At 43.3% G+C, this 20,056-nt stretch overlaps 1 protein-coding gene across 1 annotated transcript; it reads left to right on the forward strand.

The window, feature by feature from the left end:
- The first annotated feature begins 132 nt into the window (after positions 1–132).
- PTK6 (protein tyrosine kinase 6) lies at positions 133–18,961 on the forward strand. Its single transcript, XM_069954092.1, has 8 exons — positions 133–514; positions 3,066–3,187; positions 4,078–4,241; positions 9,406–9,577; positions 10,750–10,908; positions 15,850–16,031; positions 16,216–16,369; positions 17,050–18,961. The coding sequence occupies exons 1-8, from the start codon at positions 279–281 to the stop codon at positions 17,298–17,300; spliced, it is 1,440 nt and encodes a 479-aa protein (XP_069810193.1). The 5' UTR covers positions 133–278; the 3' UTR covers positions 17,301–18,961.
- Positions 18,962–20,056: the final 1,095 nt, after the last annotated feature.

Raw genomic sequence — 20,056 nt, forward strand, 5'->3', positions numbered from 1 at the left:
CCTGTCTCCTCCCTGGGAGAGGTGTGTGACTACTGATAGTTATAGCAATGAGGAAGTAAATGTAATATTTCCAGTGCCAGAAAGCAGCAACCACAATGACCTCCGAACATTTACATATTTGATTGACCTTGCTGCCTTCTTCAATTTTTTTTGCTTTCACACCCATCTTACAGAGATTACCGGGTTGGAAAGTCCAGGCTGGTGAAGTGAAACAGTCAATTCTCTTCCTGGCTGATTTTGGCTGAGTATATGAGAGGTTGTGTGGTTCACCACACACCATGGGGGACTATATGGATATGATGCCACCATCCCATAGATTTATAAGCCAATTTGACTTTAAAGGAAGTGGACGTCAAGAGTTAAGTTTCAAAGCCGGGGAACGTTTCCAAGCAGTGGACCGGACAGGGGACTGGTGGATGATGGAGAAGCTGAAAGCAGATGGCAGCAGTACCGGAGAGAAGGGACTTGTGCCATATAACTACATGGCGGAAGAAGGGACGGTGGAAGAACAGCCGTAAGTAAGCCAGTATTACAGAACCCCTATAGTATCCTATGCACTGTAAACCAATGGGCTCATTACATATGAACCTAGTATGGCAAAGTGTTTATGGTTACTATATATATATAATATTTTGACCTACTATAACTACCATACTGTGCAATCTGCTGCATGCTATGAATGATGCCATAAGTCTTCTTCAATGGCATTGAATTACATGCAGAATTCTCTGTTGGCCGAGCTACGTGGGACTAAATGACTATTTCAATTTTAATTTATTTCATTTTAATTCAATTTTAGTTTATTTTAATGTAAACTTTCAACAAAGGAGTCTGGTAGTGGCTTATTTCTTCCAGCCATTTAATATGCATACATGTTTAACCAAACTGAGCATGTATGAGTATTGCCGGATTAGGAGGAACAGCTGTTGGCCAGGCTAGCATTCCACTGGCAGATGTTACAAGCAATGACAGCTAAAGCTTTGTACAAGATGAAGGCACAGTCCTTTTTATTAAGGTACAGAACGCATGTTTTAGATTATTATTAGTATTGCTATAATACTTCTAAAATTCATTAGGACATCTTGAAGGAATATACTAGTAACTTTATCATTGAAGGATTGTTTCGATGGTGTACATCAGATGCTAACCAAACCTGAACTTCAGGTTCTGTGGAGTTGCCTTAAAGGAATTACCCACATATACTGGAAGATGAAACCACAGCCTATATTTTGGGGCTTTCCATGTGCAGCCTCTAGTCATGATGATGTTGCTATAAGGTGACACCAGCCAAAGAAACAGAACACATCTCTGTACCAGGAGAAGCAAATCTATTCCTTACTGATCCCTTCCTCATTGTGTGGTTTCAGGTTGTACATTACAGCATTCCTCCTCTATTAGGCCCATGTCACAAGATGACGTGATCACAATCTGGCTGTTAAAATCTCCAGCAATCACCTGCAACTCCTGGAGGAACGTGACAGCAAGTGTTCTGTTTTCCTGCAGTTCCAGAGGGAACATAAGGTATTGCATGGTGCCCTTAGACATCAAGGCAATGCATGGACTGGCCTAGAGAGAAAGAGATGCTGCTTGTAGCTGTTCTTTTTCTGTCTTTGCTAGAAACTTAGTTGTACTCCCCTCATTGGGGTGCAATGGCACAAAGCCATCGCTATATTTGGTGGCGCCATTGTGACCACAACATGTAGGTGTGGTTTCATCCTCATGCAGCAGTACTGTAAAGGAGGAAATAATTTGGTCCCCGATGCATCCAGGCCATTGGCCACTACTTGATTCTTGGTAGCTCTCTTATTTCCTGAAAGACATGGTCAGGCAACTTCACTCTAGGGCAGTGTTCTCCAACCTGTGGCTCTCCAGCTGTTGCCAAAGAACAATTACCATTATGCCCTGACTGCATGTGATAGTAATTATAGTTTTGCAACTTCTGAAGAGCTGACGGTTGGAGAACACTGCCTTAGGTTAAGTTTTTGTTCCTGGAACAGGCTGTGCAATCTAACCCAGAGCAACCTGCACCATTTAGTTCCATCAGAATGCTTTGAGTGCTACATTGTATTTATTACAGAGAATGTCCAGCATGCCACATTGCAGTCCACTTTTGCATAACTACAACTTCCGTCACTCCAGTTGCAGTTGTGTTCGGGTGACCCTGGTTCTAGTGCAATTCACTAGACAATACTGCCTTAGGCCAGTGCCCTTGTTGCCACTTTTGGACTTATGTTATCTGCAGAAGATGTACATACAAAGCTTTCTTCATAGAATATCTAGGGAATTTCTGTGTCGACTAACACTCAATTTCTTTGAACTTTGCTCTGTTGTCACAGATCACTGGTCACATTATCACAACAGGGAAAGTACTTGCGGTTTATGAGCAGCCCTGTCATAGATACTCATCTCTGTGGGGTCCTGGTGACCACAATAACATGGTTTCTACAGAATGTCCGGTCTTATGTTGGGGACCTTTGGCTCCTAAATGGCTTCTTAGTACTTTCTTGAGTATCTCCATCCATCTTGTTGCTAGTCCCCCACTATGTTTTAGCTCTTCTGCTCTTCTATGTCCATAAAGCAAAGCTTCCATGTAATGTTTCAAGTTACTGGCCTAGAATCAAAGTCTAGGGGAGTTTGTGGGTAAACTCTAGGGATCAATAGGATTACAAAGAGTACTAACAACAGTAAATGCTGCTGCAAACTTGGTGGAGATAGGTGGCGCTAGATACTTCCTTTAGTATCTTGTTCATGTTTATCCTCAGGCAACCCCTATTCCATTCAGGATCATAGGAAGGCTTTGTGACACCCCATCAGGAGCTTGTAGTGGTGGCCCTAGTGGTTTTCACCCACTTTTCCCAGCCCGAAAATTACAGGAATAATTTAACCTTATTTCTGAAGGAACCCAAGAACCTGGTTTCACAGAAGTAAACAGATCTTCTTATGTGAAGTATTTCAAAGAAAATATAAACAATCTATGGACCCTATAAGGTGTGATGACATCATATGACCACATGAGCTCACTAGAACCCAGATATAACTTGTAATGCTGATTTTGGTCCCCACAGGTGGTTTTTCGGAGACCTGACACGGACAGAGGCCGTAAATCTCCTGTTGAAGGGAGGAAATACGACGGGATCCTTCTTGATTCGAGGCAGTGATAAGCAAGGCTTTACATATGCCCTATCAGGTACACTAACCAATAAAACAAATACACCCTCATCCATACATCTTACTGTGCCCCCCCTCCCCCTCCCCAAAGTAATCAAACAATCAGTTCTGTTCCTGGGAAGGCTATTACAGTAGGGCCCTGATAATAATGTATGCTGATCGATAAGTATAGCATAACCTGTGGTGTCCTGTACTGGTTATGTGTCTGCACTGAGCCTATCCTAGTGATTTCTATGCTGGGCAATAGCAGCTTTAAAGCCTACCAAACATTGAATGCAGCTCTGGCTGCATACAGGATGTAACTCTGGACCAGTAATGTAATGTATATAATGCATAGTATGTACACAGGGGGAGATTTATCAAACATGGTGTAAAGTGAAACTGGCTCAGTTGCCCCTAGCAACCAATCAGATTCCACCTTTCATTTTCCAAAGAGTCTGTGAGGTATGAAAGGTGGAATCTGATTGGTTGCTAGGGGCAACTGAGCCAGTTTCACTTTACACCATGTTTGATAAATCTCCCCACAGCGTTTTAAAGCTTCCACTAATTGTTCTAAGGAGGCTGCTGCACACCCAGTGGTACTGATCACCCTGCAGGTTGTTAGTGGCAGCAGAAAGGCCTGTGCCACCCCTACTGCTGCCAGATGATATATAAATAAAAACATATACATTTATATTAAATAAGTTATATTACAAAGTAATATAACTTCTTAAAGCCATGTATAAACATTTTTATTGTTACTCTCTCAAGTACCCCTTTAAAAGAGTTAAAATGTTATATGTAATGTGACTTATTAATCTAAGCACTAAAAGTAATATAAAATATGTCAACATATATTACATATAACCTCAGCACCAAAGGGTTGTGTACCCCTTTAGGTAACAAGTATTATGCATCTTTATATTCCAGTTCGCTCAGAGAACACTGTCAAACACTTCAAGATCTTTCAGGATGAGGATGGCGAGTATCATGTGAACACCTCCAGCTATTTTGAGGATCTAAATAAACTAATCGAATATTACAAAGTGAAGACAGTAGCAAAGGGTCTGCTGCTGACGACTCCTTGTGTAAAGGTGAGTGACCAGTAGGTGGCGCTTTATTGTGGAAGGGTAACTGTTTTCAATCTCAGTATTCACTAACTCCCAATATAAGACAGCTGCATATGCTACATTGTCACATTACTGTGATGTTAAGTAGATGCTGATGCCAGTGGACTTATACCACCAAAATCTGAGTTTAACCCCCCTTTTCACTGTACCAGCCATTGGAATGTAGGGGGTTTGCTGGAATACTCTAGCTGCTGTGACCTCTGTGAATTATATCATGACACATAGGGACTACCACCCTCATTATCCACCTATACTACAATGCACACTGGCTCCTTCATTGCCATTAAACTCCCCCTGGTTTGCTGCATGAGAAGGTGGCGTTACGAACAGGATTCACCTTTGTTTACTGGACTTCACTTTTAAAAATGAAAAAAAGAAAGAGTCTGACATTTGAAAGACTTTTTGGCCCCTCCTTCTTATCACTCAAGAGTCTTTATGCCTGGCCGGAACTACTTAGTGCTCCTTAGTGTGCGCTCAGGTTATTGAACTGCTGACAGTCCTGGGTGCTGCCATCTTGTGGAAAATTTTAGTTCCTCCCTGCTACTTACCTTGTCGCTGCAATCAGAGAAGCCCCTCCAAAACAGTGCAGTTTAAAGTGACCCTGGAGAAATATATAACTTTGCTCCTCATTAGTAAGTTATGTAGCCTCATTATTACTATTGTCAGAACTAGGTTGTGTTTACAATTGCACTAGACACTTCTATAGGTGGCTTTTACAATACAGTATTTCTAGCAGTTTAACATACTGTTTGTTTTAATTTAGCCCCCACAGTGCGAATGGGGATCTATGGAAAATCTACTACATGTGTCAGGGTTTTTTTTTGTGGCATAAATGGTAAATTTTTTTAAATACCATCAGTGGCGTAGCTAGAAATGGCTGGGCCCCATAGCAAACTTTTTAAGAAGGTACAAACGGTTTGTAGGGGGGAAGATTGTGGGCACAGAGTCGCTTTAAGTGACTTAAGGGGACATCTTCTCTGATCAGAGACCACCTTGAGGGAGTAGCAATAGACTTACGGTCGTAGTACCTCCTGCAGACCATTGCAGTTCTTTTGTAGTACGTCTGGCAGACCTTGTGCAGTGCTTCTGTAGTACCTCCCGCAGACCTTGTGCAGTGTTTCCGAAGAAGAGAAGTAGCCACCCAGCGTTGACAGAGTTGTCCCTTTGTCCCCTTCACTGTAGCCTCACCATCTTTGGCACTAGCCTGGCATGAAAGATAAGAAATGTGAGAAGAAATATAGTCCTTAATGTAGCATCCCGTACAAGGGTCCTGGCCTCCAGGCCAGGTCCTGGAATATACTGCAGCAGGAGTAACTCTGGAACACACTCTTTCTCAGGAATCTGGTACTAAAGCTGGGCCAAACCAGTTTATCTCAGACTATCACCAAAGGGGCCCTGTGATAGGTTAGAACTTTGTGGTATTACTAAACCCTGGTCTCTGATAGGTGTGGCATGACATACAGTACATAAGTGCATAGTTAATCCTTACACCCAGGGACGATTCTAGAACTGACATAGGGCCACGCCCTCTGAAAATCGAATGTAAGGAAGTTTAGAAAATCACCATACATATTACCATCATACTGCTCCTGAACAAACACTACTATCCTGAGATCATATAAATTGAGATAATATAAACACCAAATAATAAATATTAATAAATAATAAATACTGTTACCAATATTACCACTACACAAGGGAAAAATAATACCGCCACATCTTGAACACGCTACCCCTGCTTAATGACTGAACAATAGCACCAGTACTGATACTGAACAAAAACCACATCCAGTGACTCACAGGTGACATATTCTCTCATCAGAATCATTCACTTTCTCTTTTCATCTCCCTTCGGTCTGGGCCTTTATAAAGACTTCTGTTAGCCATGCCTTGTCCCCGCAGCATCTATCAGACATTATTTTAGGCTCCAAACTTTTCCAGCACCCTCCTCACCCCTATACAATACTTCATTCATAGTGCCCCAACATAAATAAATACCCCGTTTGACACCCGCACAGTAATTAGCCCCTTCTCTTCCTCCATGCTGTAAATATCTCCCTTTTGCCCTGACAGGTAATGAGATCCCTTCTGTGCCTCCACACTAATATAACCCCTCCTCCTGTCCCTCATGTAGTCATAACCTTCATCCTGTTTCCCCATGTAATGATAATCCCCCCATCTTGTGACCCCATGTAGTCATAATCCCTTATTTTGTGTCTCCATGTAATTATAACCCCCCTCTTTTTCCCCCATGTAGTTATAATCCACCTCATGTCTTTATGTAGTTATAATCCACCATCTTTGGCCCCCATGTAGTCATAATCTTCCTCCTGTCTCCTCATGTAGTCATAACCCCCCTCCTGTCTCCTCATGTAGTCATAATCCCCCTCTTGTGTCCTCATAATCACCCCCGTGTCCTCATAATCCCTCCTCCTGTGTCCTCATAATTCCCCCTCCTGTGTCCTCATAATCCCCCCTCCTGTGCCCCCCTGTAGTCCCCCTCTTGTGTTCCCCATCTCCTGGACACATTTCTTAAGTTAAGTTAAAAATAAAACACACTACTCACCTCTCTAATTGCTTCCATGCTGCTGTGTCCCCCTGGATACTGACATCAGTCCGTTGCTGATCTCTCTGAACCTGTATTGAGTGAGCGATCATTTATAGACACACACTGTGCAGGGAAGGCCGGTGCCGTCCCTTCAAGGGCCGTATGAACTCCCACCTGAGGCGAAGTCTTCACTTCGCCTCATGGCAGATGCTGCCCTGCTTACTGCATATACTCCTTCAGATGGAGTTGCTGCTGCTGTTGCTTGGTTTTTAACCCGGCTGGTTATGAAAATAGGGGGGACCTGTCAGGTATTTCGTATGTATTTTTATGCTCTGGACTGAAGGTTACACTACCCTACTTCTGCCACTAGGTGTCATTAGAGTCTATGTGATGTATTGTATTTGCTTTGCTTGGAGCAACAGCAAGCAAATACAATACATCACATAGACTCTAATGACACCTAGTGGCAGAAGTAGGGTAGTGTAACCTTCAGTCCAGAGCATAAAAATACATACGGAAATACCTGACAGGTCCCCCCTATTTTCATAACCAGCCGGGTTAAAAACCAAGCAAAAGCAGCCTAGTAACACCAGGGTGGGAAGGGCCTTTTGATTTTGGCTCTCCCCAGCCTTAATATTACCAGCCTGCTGCTGCCTAGTCCAGGAGCGCCATTTTTAACGCTCCGGGACCACTGGCACCCGGATCTTCCCAGTGCCCCTGGTGGCATTGGGTACTGGGGTAATATGGGGCATGGGGGTTAGTGTTAGCCATTTTATACTGGCTAACACTAGGCCCCGACTTAGTAATGGATTCCGTCTATTGGACAACTTCCACTACTAAGTCTATAAAGTAAAGAAATAAAGACAACACACAAGTGAAAAATATTTTTTTTTTCAAATAAAAACACCCCCACACCCCTCATTGACCATTTTATAAAAAAAAATCCAAACAACCGCTGGTCATCGCCGTAGTCCACCAAATCCGCCATAATCTACAGGATACCGATATCTGAAAAACAAAAAGGGAGAAACACACAAAAAACACACAAACAGGAGCACAACACCCATCATTGTGAGCGGTGTTGTGCTCCTTACAGTATGCAGCATCTTTACAGATCGCTGCTTACAGTCTGGCCCCCAAGGGGTTAAGGGAGGATACATTGCATCCCCCTTAACCTTTTGGGTGTCATACTGAACAATCTGGCCCCCAGGGGGTTAAGTAAGGGTCCCCACTTAACCCCTTGGGGGCCAGACTGATGCCAGACTGCACCATCCCAGCAAGGAAGGGGTTAAGTGACCCCCCCCCCCCTTCCTTGCTGGGATGGGTGCAGTGCAAGGGAGGGGGAGAGCTTTATACTCACCCTCCGATGTCGCAATGTGTTCTCCTAGCCGGTCCCCGGCACACTGAGCTGTGTCGGGGATCGGCTCTTTATATGTCCGCTGAGCGAACATATAAATCGAAATGTTTCTTCTAATGTTGCTATTGTGATAGCATAATTAGAAGAAACATTTGCTGTTTTAATTAAAGAATTAATAATTAAGTATTACATTGAACTCTATTGTCGGCTATTATTAAATGCCGGCAATAGAGCCGATTTCTGTAATACTTAATATTTAATTAATAAAACACATTTTCGTTCTAATAAAGCTATGTTCGTTGTTTAATAGCTTAATTAAAACAAATCAGTTATTTTGCAATTAAATATACTGTAAATAAATAAATATATATATATATTTATTTATTTATTTTTTATTAACAGTATATTTGATTGCAAAAGAATTGATTCGTTTTAATTAAGCTATTAAACAACGAACATAGCTTTATTAGAACGAAAATGTGTTTTATTAATGAAATATTAGAGGAATTAGAGGAATCGGCATTATTGCTGGGGATCGCTAACCCCGATAATTCCGATTCCTGTTATACTGTTTCCCTGCTTTCCCAGATGCATTCCAGAGGTGTTTGCATCACTTTCTGAAGATGTCTTGGAATTGTCTATTCTGTGATTTTATTTGTTAATGTTATTTTAACCAGATTCGTTACGAACTTTCTCAAAGTTAAGTTCGGTGACAAACCAAACTTTTTGCAAAGTTCGGAACTAAACTGGTTCATTACGGTTCGGTTCGCTCATCCCTAATACTTAAACAATAATTAGACATACACATGTAGACCGTCCTGATAAAAGACCCTTCTGCAAATACTGTCACAGGTTTGGACACTACAGTACCAACTGCAGAATAGTGAGTACAGCTCTGAAGTATAATACAAGATGTCCCTACAGTACAGGATAAGTAATGTAATGTATGTACACAGTGACTCCACCAGCAGAATAGTGAGTGCAGCTCTGGAGTAAAATAGAAGCAACTTGAGAATGGAGCCTTTACTACACAGGACCACTACATACTTTATCATATAACTCCTTCACTTCTATAGACCACCAGTGAACTTTACTATAAATGCCTTTACTATTTGGGCACTGTATGAAATTATTAGTTTGATTTGTGTTGGCATTGTATGGCGGTATAGGACTAGAGGCATCTGGTCACTAATGTGGCAATGTTTTTTTTTTACCATTCTCAGGATGAGCCTACAGGCACTGAGCTGAGCTTACTTCCAGTGGATGAGTGGGAGCGACCCCAGGAGGAGTTTGAGCTGACACAGAAGCTGGGATCCGGGAATTTTTCTCAGGTCTATGAAGGGTATTGGCTTGGAAAAATCAAAATAAAAGTGGCAATCAAGACAATTAACTATGGTGAGTTACAGACAGGTTCTGCAAGGGGGTTGTAACGGCAATGTACCCTTTTAGGTAACAGGTTGGTTATTAGCAAGAAGCATCAAAATAAGGTCTGTACTCTCTCTAGTACTATTCCCCAACCTGAGGCTATCCAGCTGTTGCAAAATTACAGTTCCCATCATATCCTGTTAGGACATGAGGGCATTGTAGTGTTGCAAAAGCTGAACCATTGCTCTTAAGTCAACAATATGCACTTTCCATGACTGTCCATTAGGTGGCAGCATATACATAGAGAAAGTCTATGCAGTCTTTTCTTGACCTCAAGTACATGGAGCGCTAACTGAATATTCAGGTTAAACCTCTCATCTGCTCAGACTGCAATAAACCAACTGTACCATGAACTAAATATATAAATGATGCATTGTAGCACTTAAAGAGGAAGTATCACTATTTTTCCTTTTAATTTTATGTTGAGGAGATTAACACACTCCCATTTTGAAGCACAAGTCGATAATTTATGCAAACATTAAAAGCGTCATTTCATGTTCCAGCTCCTCTGCTGCATCATTCACTGAAGCCTAAGTACCAGCAGGTGGACTGTCATTCCAACCTATGTGTAGGAGCGGGGGGGGGTACACAGACTGTGTAGGGCCCCTGTACAAAAGATACCACCTCTTGCCAGACAGATCCCAAAGTGCCAGTTCTAGTAGCATGAGCCCCGGGCTTGCAAAACCGGGCATAGCTGGCCAAACAAAATTCCCCGCGATAGCCGAGCAAAAATCAACGGAGTACTTCAGCTTTAGCTGCACTTTGCTCCACTACAGAAGAGCCTCTTTCTTGGAACTCCCTGACTTGGTAAGGATTAGTCACCCCAGATGTAGGCAAGGTGTCCCTATATGGGAGTTACCCCACCTTTGGCTTTAGCACACTGCATACTACTCTGTAATACATATAATATGTAGGTGACTAGGTGGCCAAATATAGTTCTCCACAATCACCAAAATAAGTTGCAGAGGGGATGGTCTATAATAGGGACCCACTTAGCTCCTTGCAATTGGGCATCTGTCTTCTATGCATTACAGTGCATTTACATTACCTTACTTATAATACTGTCATATGCACTGATTTTCATAGACATAATGCAACAGCTAATGCAACTTTTTTATTCCGTTCCCTCTGTTATTTTTCAGATGTGACAACACAGGAAACGTTTGTGAGAGAAACATCATTCCTGAAGACCCTTCGGCATCGTAACCTAGTATCCCTTTATGCCGTATGCTCAGTGGGAAAACCTTTTTATATAGTCACCGAGCTTCTGTCCAAGGGGGACCTGCTGAAATTTCTTCGAAGTAAGCAAAACTGATGAAAATATGGTTTTCATATTATACTGCTGCAGTTTACTAGCATGCAGTACTAGGCATCACCTGTAGGTGGTGCAGTAGAGTACATTGAAGGAATTATCCAGAATTAGAAAAAAACTTACCTGCTTTCTTCCAGAAACAGCCCCAGTCTTGTCCTTATTGCAGCTCAGTTCCATGGAGGATGCATTGCCTTAATGGGGCCATCCGCACTTCCGCACGGCACCTCTCCTGTTCATTAGTGATATTGCAAGTAGGTATCATTCACATCAATAGAGCAGAGCCGCAATACCATGCACAATCTGTGGACAGGAGTGGTGCTGTTTCTGGAAGAAAGTAGACATGTTTTAACAGTCTTGCACAGCCCCTTAAATCATCATAGCCAACTTCCGTGTACTAATTGCCACACCTTTCCTCAGGTTGTGTGTGATATTACAACTCTGCTCCATTCACTTCTGTGGAACTGATATGCAGTGCCACACATAAGCTGAGAACATGAGTGGCGCTCTTTTGGAAGCTATGTTTTTCCAACCCTAGACCACCCCTTTAAAGGGAATATTACCCCCATGAGCAGAAATTTTTGTTCCAGTCTCCTTGTGTGTATGCGGGCTGTCATATGGCTGTTCATACAGTAATTCTATAGCATTTTCAAGTAACACAAGCAGTGTTGGACTGGAGTGCCTTGGGCCCACCAGGGGAAATCATTCTTGGGGCCCACCCTTCTGCCACCATACTTATCTATGGTAACATTAATAAGGGTACATAACACGGCGTGATATGGGGCAGCATAGGGCTGCAAATGATTGCTAATCAGCAGGGCAGGTGATGTGCAGCCGACAGCAATGATCTAAGGGCCCTTTTAGACAGAAAGATTATCTGACAGATTATCTGCCAAAGATTTGAAGCCAAAACCAGGAACAGACTATAAACAGAGATCAGGTCATACAGGAAAACCTGAGATTTCTCCTCTTTTCAAATCCAGTCCTGGCCTTGGCTTCAAATCTTTGGCTGATAATCTGTCAGATAATCTTTCTGTGTAAAAGGGCCCTTAGCCGCACAAAAGATCAAATCAGCCGACTATGGGGCATTTGCTTTCATGTCAGCAGATCTCTGGCACTTTTACATGGGCCGATCATCGGCTGAATAGACTTCCTAGGAGCGCTTGTTACCAATTATTGGCCGGTGACCACAACCATTACTACCATATTGTTACTGACCAAATCTGGTATACTAAGACCAATGAACACCGCACCAGATTACAAGTAACAAATAATACCACCACATACTGACTAACATCACCACATACTGACTAACACGGCCACATACTGACTAACACCACCGCTGGTACTGAATAAAATCCTCTGAACAAAGATCAATATCCCCTCATACAGTCATATAAAGGTAGCCCCAGCTCTACACAGGCTCTATACTCCATATACATTACAGTGCACATAGATTTAGTGACTCACAGGGGACGTCTTCTCTGATCGGAGTTCTTCCCTTTTCATCTTCTTCTCCATCTGCCCTGGGCCGTTATGAGAACTTCTCTGAGCCACGAATCCACAGAATCTGCCAGAGAAATATATTAGGCTCCTCACTCTGTCACCATCATCATCTCTAAACACACTGCACATCTGTATTGGCCCCTTTACACCTTCTCTCAGTGGTTAGCCCTGACTATTTGTAGCGTGTGTGTGTGTGTATATATATATATATATATATATATATTATGTGTAGACACCTTGTAGATGGCCCCTTGTTCAGTCCTCCATATAGATGGCCCTGTGTGCCTCTACTATAGTAGAAATCCCCCTCTGTGTAATCCCCTTAGGCCCCGTTCCCACTGAGCAAAACTAGTGGAATTCCGCGGTGGAATTGTCCACCGCTGAATGCCGTTAGCCTCCCTCTCATAATTCCGCTACTTTTGCTCAGTGGGAACGGGGCCTTACAGTAGATGACAACCTCTGAGCATTCCCTATATCAGGGGTAGGGAACCTCGGCTCTCCAGCTGTTGCAAAACGGCAACTTCCATCATGCCTGGACAGCCAAAGCTAAAGCTGTAGTTGTGCAACAGCTGGAGAGCCAAGGTTCCCTATTCCTGCCCTAAAGTATATGGCCCCCTCTGTGTAGTCCCCTTATAGATGACCCCTCTGTGTAGTCCACTAAAGTAGATGCCCCCCTATGTGCATGCCCTATTGTATGCACACCGCACCCAGTATAGTTACCCTTATAGATGCCCCCCATTGTTGTCCCCCTCTGTGTAGTGCCCTTTATAGATGCCTCCTCAGTGTTGTCCTCCTTATAAATTGCCCCCATCCAGTGTCCCTTATAGATGGCTCCCTGTGCTGTCCCCCTTATAACTGGCCCGTGTTATCCATCCCCCATATAGATAGCCCCCTTATGTTGTCCATCCCTACCCACCATATAGCCCCTTATGTTGTCTATTCCCCCATATAGCCCCCTTATGTTGTCCTTGCCCCATATAGCCCCTTATGTTTTCCTTCCCCTGTATATAGCCCCTTATGTTGTCCTTTCCCTGTATATAGCCCCTTATGTTGTCCTTCCCCTGTATATAGCCCCCTTATGTTTTCCTTCCCCTGTATATAGCCCCTTATGTTGTCCTTTCCCTGTATATAGCCCCTTATGTTGTCCTTCCCCTGTATATAGCCCCTTATGTTGTCCTTCCCCTGTATATAGCCCCCTTATGTTGTCCTTCCCCTGTATATAGCCCCCTTATGTTGTCCTCCCCCTGTATATAGCCCCTTATGTTATCCTTCCCTGTATACAGCCCCTTATGTTGTCCTTCCCTGTATACAGCCCCTTATGTTGTCCTTCCCTGTATACAGCCCCTTATGTTGTCCTTCCCTGTATACAGCCCCTTATGTTGTCCTTCCCTGTATATACCCCCCTTATGTTGTCCTCCCCCTGAATACAACCCCCTTATGTTGTCCTTCCCCTGTATACAGCCCCCTTATGTTATCCTTCCCCTGTATATAGCCCCCCTTATGTTGTCCTCCCCCTGTATATAACCCCCCTTATGTTGTCCTCCCCCTGTATATAGCCCCTTATGTTGTCCTTCCCCTGTATATAGCCCCCCTTATGTTATCCTTCCCCTGTATATAGCCCCTTATGTTGTCCTTCCCCTGTATATAGCCCTTATGTTGTACTTCCCCTGTATATAGCCCCCTTATGTTGTCCTTCCCCTGTATATAGCCCCCTATGTTGTCCTTCCCCTGTATATAGCCCCTTATGTTGTCCTCCCCCTGTATATAGCCCCCTTATGTTGTCCTTCCCCTGTATATAGCCCCTTATGTTGTCCTTCCCCTGTATACAGCCCCTTATGTTGTCCTCCCCCTGTATATAGCCCCCTATGTTGTCCTTCCCCTGTATATACCCCCCCTTATATTGTCCTCCCCCTGTATATAGCCCCCCTTATATTGTCCTCCCCCTGTATATAGCCCCCCTTATGTTGTCCTTCCCCTGTATATAGCCCCTTATGTTGTCCTCCCCCTGTATATAGCCCCCCTTATATTGTCCTCCCCCTGTATATAGCCCCCCTATGTTGTCCTCCCCCTGTATATAGCCCCCCTATGTTGTCCTCCCCCTGTATATAGCCCCCCTTATATTGTCCTTCCCCTGTATATAGCCCCCCTATGTTGTCCTCCCCCTGTATACAGGCCCCCCTTCTATTGTCCTCCCCCTGTATATAGGCCCCCCTTCTATTGTCCTCCCCCCTGTATATAGCCTCCCTATGTTGTCCTCCCCCTGTATATAGCCTCCCTATGTTGTCCTCCCCCTGTATATAGCCCCCCTTATATTGTCCTCCCCCTGTATATAGGCCCCCCTTATATTGTCCTCCCCCTGTATATAGGCCCCCCTTCTATTGTCCTCCCCCCTGTATATAGCCTCCCTATGTTGTCCTCCCCCTGTATATAGCCTCCCTATGTTGTCCTCCCCCTGTATATAGCCCCCCTTATATTGTCCTCCCCCTGTATATAGGCCCCCCTTATATTGTCCTCCCCCTGTATATAGGCCCCCCTTATATTGTCCCCCCCCCTGTATATAGGCCCCCCTTATATTGTCCTCCCCCTGTATATAGGCCCCCCCCTTATATTGTCCTCCCCCTGTATATAGCCCCCCTATGTTGTCCTCCCCCTGTATATAGCCCCCCTATGTTGTCCTCTCCCTGTATATAGCCCCCCTTATATTGTCCTCCCCCTGTATATAGGCCCCCTTATATTGTCCTCCCCCTGTATATAGCCCCCTCTGATAAAAAGAAAAAAAACACAAGACAACTCACCTAACCACACGCTCCCCCGTCGGTCGCTGGCCTCCTCTTCTCTCTTCTCCTGACAGATCAGCAGCTCCGTTGCGAAGTCCCGCCAGTGCCATCACTGACCTCAGTGTGCGCCGCGGTGGCTGGGACTTCCGGTATGCGCTCCATGAACCGGAAGTCCTAGCCGCCGCAGCGCACACAAGGTCAATGATGGCGCTGGCGGGACTTCGCAATGGAGCTTGCGATACTCTTGTGATCGCAAGCAAATCTCTGCTTGCGGTCACAAGAGTGATTGACAGGGTGGGAAGCCTATGGCTTTCCGCCCTGTCAATCAGGACACTGCTTACATTTAATTGGAAGCGATTGTTGCGATCGCTTCCAGTTAAAAAGGGAGGTGCGGCCCCCGGCCCCCCTAGGAGCAGGGGGCCCACTCCAGCTCGGGGCCCACCGGGGATTTCCCCGGCCCCCCGGTGGCCCAGTCCGAGCCTGAACACAAGATATTGAAAGGAGTGAGCAGCGAAGAGTCTGTGTACGTGGGTGACTAAAATTAAATTTTTATGAGAGAATATGGCTGATACTGTAGTGATTTCCTATGCAGTTATGCAAGTATAAACTTCAGCTCTCTTACCAAGATGCTGTTTTGAATGTCCCTTTAGGTAACGAAGGGGAGAAACTAAATGTGGACGGTCTACTGGATATAGCGGGGCAGATAGTGGATGGAATGCAATACCTAGAGGTAAACAATTGTGTCCACCGGGACTTGGCCGCCAGAAATATTCTCATTGGGAAAAACAACATCTGCAAGATTGCAGACTTTGGCTTGGCAAGGTTTATTAAGGTAAGAAAACAGAATCAGCTGACCCCCAATATAGGTAAAACAGGATCCTGTTCCGGCAGGATCCGGCAGATGAGTGTGGAGGTCAAAGATCAGAAATAGCACCATATACATAACACTTCAGACAGGCGGCGTCTGCATATACATTGTAATGTAATATAGTAGTAATCATTCTTATTCTTTTCAGGATGAAACCTATATATCCCAATCCAAAGAAGTGCCATATAAATGGACAGCGCCCGAGGCATTGGCCTATGGTCGGTACACCCTCAAGTCAGATGCCTGGTCCTATGGAGTGTTACTATATGAGATCATGTCCAAGGGCATGAACCCATACCCAGGTAATTGTGGTTATTGTCTGATATCCTGTATTCTGTATATAATGATATGGAGCATGCTGGTATAACCTGGCGATCTCCTGTATATAGTAATATATGTACAGCTGGTATAAGTTATACATCTCCTGTATATAGTGATATGGAGCATGCTGGTATAACCTGGGGATCTCCTCTATATAATTATATATGTACAGCTGGTATAAGTTATACATCTTCTGTATATAGTGATATGGAACATACTGGTATAACCTGGGTATTTCCTGTATATAATTATATATGTACAGCTGGTATAAGTTATACATCTCCTGTATATAGTGATATGGGGCATGCTGGTATAACCTGGGTATCTCCTGTATATAGTAATATATGTACAGCTGGTATAAGTTATACATCTCCAGTATATAATTATATATGTACAGCTGGTATAACCTGGGTATGTCCTGTATATAATTATATATGTACAGCTGGTATAAGTTATACATCTCCTGTATATAATAACATGGAACATGCTGGTATAACCTGGGTATTTCCAGTATATAATTATATATGTACAGCTTGTATGATAATGCTTTTATTTGTATAGCACCGCAGCACTTTACATACTTTGCCAATAAGATATACATATTTTGTATTATATACATTTACTTATAGATATAGTGCTAACCATTTATTATTTTTTGCAGGTCTCCATAACTCAGAATTGCTTCGATACCTCAAAAAAGGCAACCGTATGGAAGCTCCACCAAACTGCTCAGATAAAATCTATAAGGTTATGTTGGATTGTTGGCAGGAAAACCCACTGAAGAGACCAACCTTTGACGACCTGAAGACCTCTATAGACAACCTAGCTAACTACGAGCCCTCAGAAGATTCCCCCAAACCTCCTAATAAACCAAAGGGCTGGATGAACAAGCTGAGAAAACCTGTTAAGTAATGAGGCCTGTGCCACCGAAAACGTAACCCAGAAGGAATGAGACGCCCCAGTGTTTAGATTATAACTAATACGCAACAAACTATTATATTACTACAGTGTTGTGCTAATGTATTGTGAAATACTATAAGGCAAAGATGGGAGGAAAGTTCATCTACACCGACATGTTCTTGAGAAGATATAACTCAACAAAGATTCAATGGGGTTTCCTATTATGATTTTCTGTATCTGTCTGATGAACATAAACTCTGATACAAGATATCTGGTAGTTCTCTGGACCTTAATACCCAATTTTTGTTGATCCTTTTGTTCCGTTACAAAGAGCGTCTCTTGCTTCGGAGGACCTGTGCTGTCCTGCATGATACAGACAACCCATTGATACGAATGGACATTGTGTAATACCTCACTTCCTCTGCGGTGGCGCTGCAAGGAAATTGAGCACTTGATTACTTGATATAATTTTGACTCCGTTCCTTTTATTTGGACACAGTATTTACTAGTTTTCATTGTAAAGCTAATCTTTGAACACAAGGGCGGATTTATTAATATCACCCTAAATTTAGATGACTAGGAACTAGACTAGATGCGCTGTAGCTCAAGTTATTTAACTTTATACAACTTTTTAGGCACAGTGTAGCATGTTTAAGCCATTTCTACACTCCTGCTAAGCCACGTCCCTTGTTTAGTGATGTGTAATACGTGTCTAAAACACTTAAAGGGGTACTCCAGCAAAAATGTTTTTCTTTCAAATCAACAGAAAGTGCCAGAGGTTTGTAATCAATTTCTTTAAAAAAAATCTCCAGACTTCCAGTACTTATCAGCTGCTGTATGTCCTGAAGGAAGTGGTGGATTATTTCCAGTCTGACACAGTGCTCTGTGCTGCCACCCCTGTCCATCAGTAGCAAATCCCCATAGGAAACCTCTCCTGCTCTCCAGACTGCAAAGAATACACCACTTTCTGTGGATCATACAGTAGCTGATAACTATTGTAAGACTTCAGATTTTTAATAGAAAAAAAATAGAAATCTCTGCTACTTTTTGACACTAGTTGATTTGAAAGAAAAATATTTTTAGCTGGAGTAGCCCTTTAAATGGGCATTGTAACCAAAATAACTTTTGAAGTGTCATAGAGACATACAGTATGAAAAGTTTTAATTGTTCGGGGTCACAGTGTTCAGACTGTGACCAATCAGGAGTAAAAGCTGGGAGAAGTTGTGTCACATGACAGAGATGGCTACATATTGTAAGTAGAGATAAACGAACTGTTCGGACTTTTGGTCCGAAAGCAGTTCGCTCTCTCGTCATGCCTGTGATCTCGGCCGCATAGTTGCGGGAATATGCGGCCAGGATATTCCAGGGAATCGATGTTGATATCCCTGGAATATCCTGGCCGCATATTCGCGGGATCGCAACAATGCGGCCGGGATCACAGGCATGACGAGAGAGCACCGATGCCGGTCCGCTCATCCCTAATTGTAAGTCTAGGGGCCATCTCCCAGTTCCCATCTCTCTACGCTTGTTCCCAAATCGATCTCTGTGACATGTCCAAAGTTTTCCTTTGGTGACAGGTATACTTTAATTCTAGCTCAATTTGGTTAAAAAATCTGCCCCTATGTTCTCTGTAGTTTGTCATATTTCAATAAAGTTCTTGTATTCATAGAAAATTGGATTTTCTGTTTCAGTCATAGCTATTAGAGATGAGGGAAGCAGCCGGAAATTCGTTTTGCGAGCTTCGCAAATTTTCGGTCAGACTCGTTAAGATTCGTGAATCGAATCTTAATTAAATTCATTAAAACAGCCAAAACTATAGTAGCTACAGTACTGGGACTATTACAGAAGGGTAAATTTGTTAAAGCATGTTGTTGTAAAAGTGTAAAAAATTGGAAAATCACAATTTAAAAAAAATGTCAGTCAGCCAGTCACTCATCCAATTTCCGCCATTCCTTTCCTCTCTGTCCCTATATCACTCTGTTAGTCTGCTCTAACTTCCTGCTGCCATCTTGCTCTCTCCTCCACACACAGCCGACTGGGCAGCTCTGTTACCGAACCGCCTTATATAGAGGGTGAAGGGGAGGGGCTGACATTACAGAGGAGCCTGCAGCTGATTGGACCGGCGCTAGGGATTATGGTTACTCCTTTTCCCCCGCCCAGTGATGCTCTAGACAGCATGCGTGGCCACCATTTTGTTTTTTAGCAAATTTCCTTAATGAATTGGCGGGACTTTGCTTCGCAGAACAAAGCGAATTGACAACACGATTCGCAAAGAGTCTTGATTAACCAGATTTGCTTTGCTCATCTCTAATAGCTATACTTAGAGGTGTGGATGAGGTTTTTTTATGGCTCTGTCATAGGTTCACTATATTGGCATGTTGTGTATTTGCAGTGTGGTACTGTTATACGTTGACTGTGTGCACCGTGTGGTACTATTGTATAGGCACTCTATGGCAGAATTATGTGGTTACTGTATGGTACAACTGTTGGCAGTTCTTAGTGCCATTATTTGTCAAAGTATGGCACTATGACTAGAACATAAGCTTATTATAGTAATAATATAGCTGCAAGTCCTGGCCCAACATGTGACTGCTGTCAGTTCAGGCCATCAGATTCTAAAATGCATCCATTTAATACTAGTTTGAACCCAGCCAAATAGTCATTTCCCTAGGGGCTGCCATAGACCTTGATCCTTGGTACTCGATCGAGTATAAGGGTACTCGATGGTACGCGTTACTTGGACGAGCATCTCGCAATACTCGAGAAAA

Source organism: Dendropsophus ebraccatus, chromosome 14 (genome assembly GCF_027789765.1).
Source record: "Dendropsophus ebraccatus isolate aDenEbr1 chromosome 14, aDenEbr1.pat, whole genome shotgun sequence".
Lineage (NCBI taxonomy): Eukaryota > Metazoa > Chordata > Amphibia > Anura > Hylidae > Dendropsophus > Dendropsophus ebraccatus.